Genomic DNA, 7591 nt, shown 5'->3' with positions numbered 1-7591 from the left:
AGTTCCCTCCCATCAGTCGGAGTCTGAGCTGCTGCTGGCCACAGGCCCGGGGTGGGTGGCATGGAGGTCACCGGAGACTTGCTCAATGCGCCAGGCGGCCACCTCCAAAGGACACCCTGTCCCCATCTCCCCTGTTGCAACCTCAGGTCCGGCCCCGCGGGTGGAGGCCCGAGACCCCGGGGCCCGCCCCCGCTCCGCCCCGCCCCGTCGCTTCCTGCCCGGGGAAGGGCCACCCCGCGCCCGGCCCGCAGCCCCCTGCCGCCGCCGCCGCAGCCATGTCGGCCGGCTGGTTCCGGCGCCGCTTCCTGCCGGGGCCCCCGGGGCCCGCGCCGCGCCCGCCCAAGCCCCGCGCCAGCCCGGTGCCCTACCGGCGGCCTCGCTTCCTGCGCGGCTCGGCCTCCAGCCCCGGCCCCGCCGACACCGCGCGCCGCCCGGATGCCCGGCCCGTGCGCAGCCCGGCGCGGGGCCGCGCGCTGCCCTGGAACGCGGGCTACGCCGAGTGAGTGTCCCCGCCCTGCCCGCCGCGGGCTGCCGCTCTCCCCCTCCCGTGGGTTGTCCACACCTGGGTACCCTTGAGCACTCGCCCTGCCCCGCCAATTAGTTTTTATTGATTGATTGACTATTGGAGAGAGACCTTGAGAAGGGAGGGAGTGATAGACACCTGCAGCCCAGCTCCACCATTCGTGAAGCTTCCCCCCCTGCAGGTGGGGACCAGGGGCTTGAACCTGCGTCCTTGCGCACTGTAATTTGTATGCTTGACCAGGTGCGCCACCGCTTCCCCCCTACCCCCTCAGCCTTTATTTAAAAAAAAAAAATTATCCTTATTTGTTGGATAGAAATCGACAGGGAAGATAGAGAGGGAGAGAGACAGAGACACCTGCAGCATTCCTTCACCACTTGCAAAACTTTCTCCCTGCAGGTGGGGTCCAGAGGCTCGAACCCCCGACCTTGTGCATTGTCTTTTTTTTTCAAAGATTTTATTTTTATTTATTTATTCCCTTTTGTTGCCCTTGTTTTTTATTGTTGTCGTTGTTGGATAGGACAGAGAGAAATGGAGGGACAAGGGGAAGACAGAGGGGGGGAGAAAGACAGACACCTGCAGACCTGCTTCACCGCCTGTGAAGCGACTCCCCTGCAGGTGGGGAGCCAGGGGCTCAAACCGGGACCCTTAAGTCGGTCCTTGCGCTTTGCGCCACGTGCGCTTAACCCGCTGCGCTACCGCCGGACTCCCAACCTTGTGCATTGTAACGTGTGTGCTCAACCAGGTGCTCCACCACCAGGCCCCCCTCAGCCTTTTCCTCAGGGTTTCCAGTAGGAAAAGGTCTGGGAACTTCCAAAATGAGGTGGGGAGCCTGACTAGAGCTGTGGAGCCTCAGACTTTGATCTCTTCCTGGTTATCAGAATCATCAACGCAGAGAAATCTGAGTTCAATGAGGACCAGGCAGCCTGTGGCAAGCTGTGTATCCGGAAATGTGGATTTGGGGCCGAGGATGACCAGGAGTGGCTGACCCTGAACTCGGAGGAGGTGAGCACAGCCGGCCACAGCTCCACCTGCAGCCTGGGCTCGGACCGAGGGTGGAGTTCTTGCTCCACTTGTCTGTGCTGGGCTTGGGGGCTGCTGGTGAAGTCAGATCGAGCCTGACACGCAGCCCTTCCTCAACAGTTCCTAACAGGCCACTACTGGGCCCTGTTTGATGGGCACGGCGGCCCGGCCGCAGCCATCCTGGCTGCCAACACCTTGCACTCCTGCCTGCGCCGGCAGCTGGAGGCAGTGGCAGATGGCATGGCAGCCACTCCACCCCTCATGCACCTCAGTGGCTGCTGTGTCTGCCCCAGTGACCCCCAGTTTGTAGAGGAAAAGGGCATAAGAGCAGAAGACTTGGTGATCGGGGCTCTGGAGAGTGCCTTCCAGGAATGTGTGAGTGGGGGTCTTTGGCTGGGGATCTGATGGGGGGGCGGGGGGGCCTGGGCTGTGGTGTACTCCGCATGTGATGGTGGTGACTCTGGGTCTTGGATTGGGAAGACGTGAGCAAGCAGGCTTGTTAATCTTCTCTAGCCATCCATATACCTAGCATGTGCTTTTATCTGCATGGTCTTGTGCATATCCTGTTAGGCCAGGCTTGGTTTCCCTTTCTCGCTATTTTGAGCATTATTTTCTTTTTTAGATAGAGGCAGAGAGTGAAAGAAGCCACATCACCGAAGCTTCCTTCATTGTGTGGGGGTGGGTGGGGCTTGAACCTGGGTGGTGCACATGGCAGAACAGCAGACTGTTAAAGTGAGGTGTTTTGCCAGCCCGTGAGGATTTTTCTCCTCTCCCAAGAGATATATATCTAGACCCCCTGCCCACAGGAGTCATGGTTGGACTTGTGGACTGGGAATACAAGGCCTGCTGGAGGGGCCTTGTGTGAACCAAGGGAGAGAAGCGAGGACAGAGTGGTGTGGTTGGTAACAAGCAGCAGTTCAAGTGGCCTTGTTTTGCCTCAGGATGAAGTGATTGGGCGGGAGCTGGAGGCCTCGGGTCAGGTGGGCGGCTGCACAGCCCTAGTGGCTGTGTCTCTGCAGGGAAAGCTCTACATGGCCAACGCCGGGGACAGCAGGTGAGTGAACCTTGGAGAGGGGTACTGGCATTCGGGCACCAGAGGCAGTGGGGACTGTGAGAGGGGGCAGGAAATGGAAGGATGGGAGCAGTTAGAATGGAAGTTGTGTGCATGGCAGATGTCAAGTGTAAAGGTGGGGGTGAGGGAAGATAGCATTGTGGTTATGCAGACTCCAGAGTTCTAGGCTCAGTTCTCCATACTACAATCTGGAATGCTCTGGTTAAAAAAAAATGTGTTAAATAGTGGTGGGGAGTGGGGGGTGGTGTACCTGGTTGAGCACACGGTACAGTGTGCAAGGACCTACCTGCAGGGGTGAAGCAGTGCTGCAGGTGTCTGTCTCTGGCCCTTTTATCACCCCTCCCCTCTTGATTTCTGGCTGTCGCTCATAAAAAGCGAATTTTTAACTAAAAAGTTGAAGGGTGAACAGCACATGTCAGGGATGGCAGAGAGTTTGAGTGCTCAGCTCCAGGGTTGAGTCTGAAAGGCTTATGACTGCAGACCTAAGGAACTGGCATGGACAGAGCTGGCTCCTTCTACTTCTTGCAGAGGCAATGGGTGAGTGTGAGGCTGCCCCACAGACCTCACTCTGGTCCTCAACCCCATCCAGGGCCATCCTAGTGCGGAGAGATGAGGTACTGCCCCTGAGCACAGAGTTCACCCCCGAGACTGAGCGGCAGCGAATCCAGCAGCTGGTAGGTTCCCTTGGTGGAGGGAGGCTATGGACCCAACTCCTGGGTCTGAAGCCACCAGGAGGAGCCTGTCTCAGCATGGCATCCTTCCCCCAGGCCTTTGTGTACCCAGAGCTTCTGGCTGATGAGTTCACCAGACTGGAGTTCCCTAGGAGACTGAAGGGGGATGACTTGGGGCAGAAGGTTTTGTTCCGGGATCATCACATGAGTGGCTGGTGAGTGCAGTGGAGAGGGAGATCTCTGGGCTGGTACAATTTCCTTCCCCTTGGGAAGGGCTGGCACTGTGTTGGGGGAGATACGGTGGGGCCTGGGGTGATGCTTTGTCTGCTCCCAGCAGGAGTTACAAGTGTGTGGAGAAGTCAGATCTCAAGTACCCACTGATCCACGGGCAGGGCAGGCAGGTCAGTGAATGGCCCCTCCAAGAATCTGTCTTCAGTTACCCCACACAGAGGTGGGTGTACCTTTGTCCCTTGTTGGGACCTGTGGCTAGTGTTGTAGGGCCTCTTCCAAGACCATAGACTGTTTCTTCCTCAGCCCGTCTGTGTTGGTAAATTGTGTTTGCTTAGAGGGTTTGCTGTCCCCTCGCACCCTCTGTCCCCAGGCTCGGTTAATGGGAACACTGGCTGTTTCTCGAGGCCTAGGAGACCATCAGCTCAGAGTCCTGGACACAAGCATCCGACTCAAACCATTCCTGCTGTCTGTCCCACAGGTAAAGGGGCAGTAACCCACCCAGCTTCCATCTGCCCAGAAAGTGAAGAGGCTGATTGACGGGCATGCTGAGAATGGCCTGGGTTTGACTTGCAGGTCATCGTGTTGGATATGGACCAGCTGCAGCTGCAGGATGATGATGTGGTTGTCATGGCAACCGACGGGCTCTGGGATGTCCTGTCCAATGAGCAGGTGGGAAAGCTGGTCCGGGGCTTCCTCCCCGGCAACCGCGAGGACCCTCACAGGTACCATAGTTAGTGGGAACTTGCCTGGATTTGGGTCGGTACCAGTAACAACACTCGAAAATAGTTGTGGCTATCTCAGGGGTGGGGATGGGGTGACCGAGTCTTCACTGTCTTAGTGTAGACTCCCAGAGGCCAACACCAGGACCTCCCCAGGCTTGTGGGTTGGCCACCTGTAGTCAGACCGTACTGCGTGCGTCCCCAGATGTGCAGTCCTGGCTGTTGAGTTCTCCCGAGGGCTGGCCTTGCATCCTTGCTGTTCTTGAAGTGCATCTGCAGGATGGTCCCACAGGTTCTCAGAGCTGGCCCAGATGCTGATACACCGCACACAGGGGATGGACGACGCTCCCGCTGGGCACGGACAGGTGTCCTATGACGACGTCTCTGTGTTCGTGATTCCCTTGCACCGCCAGGGCCGAGGGAGTGCTGGCCACTGAGGATTAAGACGCTGAATCCCAGAACCATTCCAGGGCCAGGAACAATCTGGGCAACCCTCTGCCTGGTGAACAGCTGGCCCTCCTTGCCCTGTTTCCAGACACAGCACAGGCTTCCACCCTCTATCCATGTTGAGGGGGAATTTACCCTGGGCAGCCGGAGCTGCCAGTGTGCAGATCCCACCCAGCTCACCAGCAGGCAGGGACAAAGCACTGCTGTCAGTGATAACGTCCCTCTGGCAGATGCACTTCACAGCTTAAGAAACCCAGTTCAGGTTTCTTGATCTGGCCAAGGATGCCGTGAGGGATGGTGGTGTTTGGACCATCTCCAGCTCAGGTACACAACAACACCTAAAGCCCATGCAGAGTGCCTTATGGGAAGCCATGGGGCCTCACCTATGCTGAACAGTTCTCTCGAAGCAGCTTCTGGGAGAGACAGGCTCACATCTGCCCTGGCATCCGGAGGTGGGCACAGACTATGGGGTTAAGGTCGAGCAAACAAAAAGGGGCAAGGAGCCCTTGTTGGAGTGGAGAATGCAGATCGCTCCTCCCTCGCCCAGCTCTCCCCAGGGGTGATGTCCCCACAATGCCTTTGCCGCTCCCCAATACCTCTATATTATTAAGTCTGTGTGTGGGAAAGAAAAAACACTGAATTGTGAATTGCTGTACGGCTTGGCATTGCAGTACACTCTTTGTTCTTGATTATCTTTCAAAATCAGTCCTGGCTCCCAGCTTGTGGGAGCCAGCGAGTGAACTATTGCCCAGGGAACAGAACAGAGGTCTCTGCCAGCATGAATGTGTTAGTAATGGAGTTGGGGCGGCCCTGTAGTTCTTCCTCTCTCCCGGCTTCATCACCTAGCACTTGCCAAGCTTGGTTCAGGTGCTCAGGAAGCTTTCTTACTTGACTGCTCTGATCCACTCCCACCTCAAGCTTGTAACAGATTCTCTTACCACTCAGTCTTGGACTACACACAGAAAGACTACTGGCCCCAAATTGAGGTGTAATAACGATTTAAGAAGGCTTTCCTATCTTATTTTGAAATCTTTTTTTTTTTTTTTTTAAATTGGAGAAACCCAGAGGAAGGGGGAGATAGGGAGAGAAACAGATACCCGCAGCCCTGTTTTACCACTTGTGAAAATTCCCCCCACCCCCTGTGGGAACCAGAGGCTCAAACCTGGGCCCTGGGTCCTTGGCTCATCTGTGTGTGTGCTTAACCAGGTGAGCCACCGCTTGGTGCCACCATTTTCTTTTCAACTTTTTAAATTGCCACCAGGATTATCATCAGGGCTCAGTACTGGCACTATGAATCCATCACTTTCTGCAACCATTTTCCCTTTTTTCTATTCTATTGGATAGGATAAAATTGAGAGGGGAGGACGTGGAGAAAGACCTACAGATTTGCTTCACTCCTCTAGGTGGGGAACAGTGACTTGAACCTGTGTCTTTGCACATGCTAGTAAGTGCACTTAACTGGGTGCAACACTGCCTGCACCCTCCCTTATTTTACGCCTCCAGGATTATTGCTGGGGCTCGGATGAATCCACTGCTCCCGGAGGCCACTTCCTTCCCTTTTGTTGCCCTTTTTGTTTATTAAGAGGGAAGGGGAAGATAGGAAGAGAAAGACATCTGCAGCACTGCTTCAGCCCTGGTGAAGCATCTCCCCTGGAGGTTGGTACTGTAACATGCACTCAGGGTATATACCACACGGTCCCCAAATTTATTTTCTCGCCACCAGGGTCACCCCTGGGCCTTAATACCTGCATGATCAACATGTGACTCTTGGCAGCATCTCCTTTTCTTTTTATGCCCAGCAGGTGGGGACTGTGGGCATGAACCCAGGTCCTTGTGCACTGTAATGTGTGCACTCGACTGGGGTAGCCACCACCCTACCCCATCCCTATAATCATATTCCAATTTAACACTTTGGAGGCCAAACCAGTCAACAGCTAAGTTTCTGACAAACTGGTGGTTTCTAGTTATGCAGCTATAGCCAAATCAAGTTTGCCCTCCCTCCCAGCCTGCAGGAATTTTAACTTCCTCTTTGTCCAGCAGCCTGTCCTCGCCTCCCCCCACCCTAGCCAGCCAGCCAGCCAGCCAGCAGCATCCTGTGCCTGGCTCTCCCCATGGTGAGCAGCTTGTCCCACACCTTGCTCCCTTTGCTTCACACCAAGCTGCTGACTGCTCTTGCTGCCCTTGCCACAGGCCTAGGGTTCAAGTGTGCACAACTGGCAGCCAACAGGCCAGGGGTGTGGCTGTTGCAGGACAGCCCTGCTGACTTTCACATTCCTCTCAGCAAAACCAGACACTGTAGCAGCCCCCACACCGGCATGAGGGGAATCTTCTAGAGCAGTGTTAGCAGAATCTACAAATAGCCCAGCACTCACAACTGGGTTCTCTCTGCTGCCCTGCACGATGGTGGGCTAAGTAGCAGACCCAAGACTGGTTCAGAGAGCCAGGCTAGAGGCAGCAAACTCTAGAATTACCAACTCACCAGCAGGACAGTAGTTCTAAAGTAATTCGCCTGGGCCCCTGCCAAAATTGGGTGTATGACTTTCCAAGAGCACCCCCACCCCTAAACAAAATCCAGCAACAAAATCAGGGCCTAGCAGGGTTCATGGGGGCAGAGCTGACAGTCCACTATATACCGGACACAAGGTTGGCCTTTCCCTGCCACTCTCTGACCCTATGGCTGCTTGTTAGAGCCTGGGATTAAGGAGACTCCAAGCTACTACGTGTGGAAGGCCAGGTCTGGGGGCTCTTCTCAGCAGCCATAGTCATGGGGCAGTCCCAGTAGTCTGTCCACACACACAACATCGGCGAGTCCCAGTGTTGAGCTAGGACGACTGTAAGCATACAACTCACCTCCCATCCCAACGCTTGGAGCCAGGCAAGCAATGCTACAGAAACTCCAGCCTTCAGA

The 7591-nt window shown here is 55.7% G+C and overlaps 1 protein-coding gene and 1 long non-coding RNA gene across 7 annotated transcripts; one reads left to right on the top strand and one right to left on the bottom strand.

Moving 5' to 3' along the window:
* The first annotated feature begins 216 nt into the window (after window positions 1-216).
* Window positions 217-5372, top strand: PPM1M (protein phosphatase, Mg2+/Mn2+ dependent 1M). 6 transcript variants are annotated; one of them, XM_060204557.1, is made up of 10 exons: window positions 217-499; window positions 1402-1525; window positions 1664-1918; window positions 2485-2597; window positions 3205-3289; window positions 3383-3501; window positions 3621-3687; window positions 3888-3995; window positions 4091-4186; window positions 4529-5372. In XM_060204557.1, the coding sequence occupies exons 1-10, from the start codon at window positions 276-278 to the stop codon at window positions 4610-4612; spliced, it is 1275 nt and encodes a 424-aa protein (XP_060060540.1). In that variant the 5' UTR covers window positions 217-275; the 3' UTR covers window positions 4613-5372. The 6 variants fall into 6 exon arrangements, with proteins under 6 accessions (XP_060060540.1, XP_060060538.1, XP_060060541.1 ...); XM_060204555.1 differs by having other exon boundaries at window positions 4091-4239; window positions 4442-4578; XM_060204558.1 differs by having other exon boundaries at window positions 4442-4565.
* LOC132542085 (uncharacterized) lies at window positions 815-1298 on the bottom strand. Its single transcript, XR_009553231.1, has 2 exons — window positions 1235-1298; window positions 815-947 (listed from the first exon to the last, which is right to left on the bottom strand). It is a non-coding gene; the product is annotated as an uncharacterized LOC132542085 (long non-coding RNA).
* Window positions 5373-7591: the final 2219 nt, after the last annotated feature.

Source organism: Erinaceus europaeus, chromosome 12 (genome assembly GCF_950295315.1).
Source record: "Erinaceus europaeus chromosome 12, mEriEur2.1, whole genome shotgun sequence".
Classification (NCBI taxonomy): Eukaryota; Metazoa; Chordata; class Mammalia; order Eulipotyphla; family Erinaceidae; genus Erinaceus; species Erinaceus europaeus.
This window is presented reverse-complemented; position numbering and strand designations above follow the sequence as displayed.

Bases quoted from the DNA above. Each gene is read 5' to 3' on its own strand.
- PPM1M (XM_060204553.1), top strand. From the start codon at position 276: ATGTCGGCCGGCTGGTTCCGGCGCCGCTTCCTGCCGGGGCCCCCGGGG. The intron at 500-1,401 runs GTGAGTGTCCCC...CCTGGTTATCAG, and splicing joins TGGAACGCGGGCTACGCCGA to AATCATCAACGCAGAGAAAT. The intron at 3,502-3,620 runs GTGAGTGCAGTG...GTCTGCTCCCAG, and splicing joins GATCATCACATGAGTGGCTG to CAGGAGTTACAAGTGTGTGG.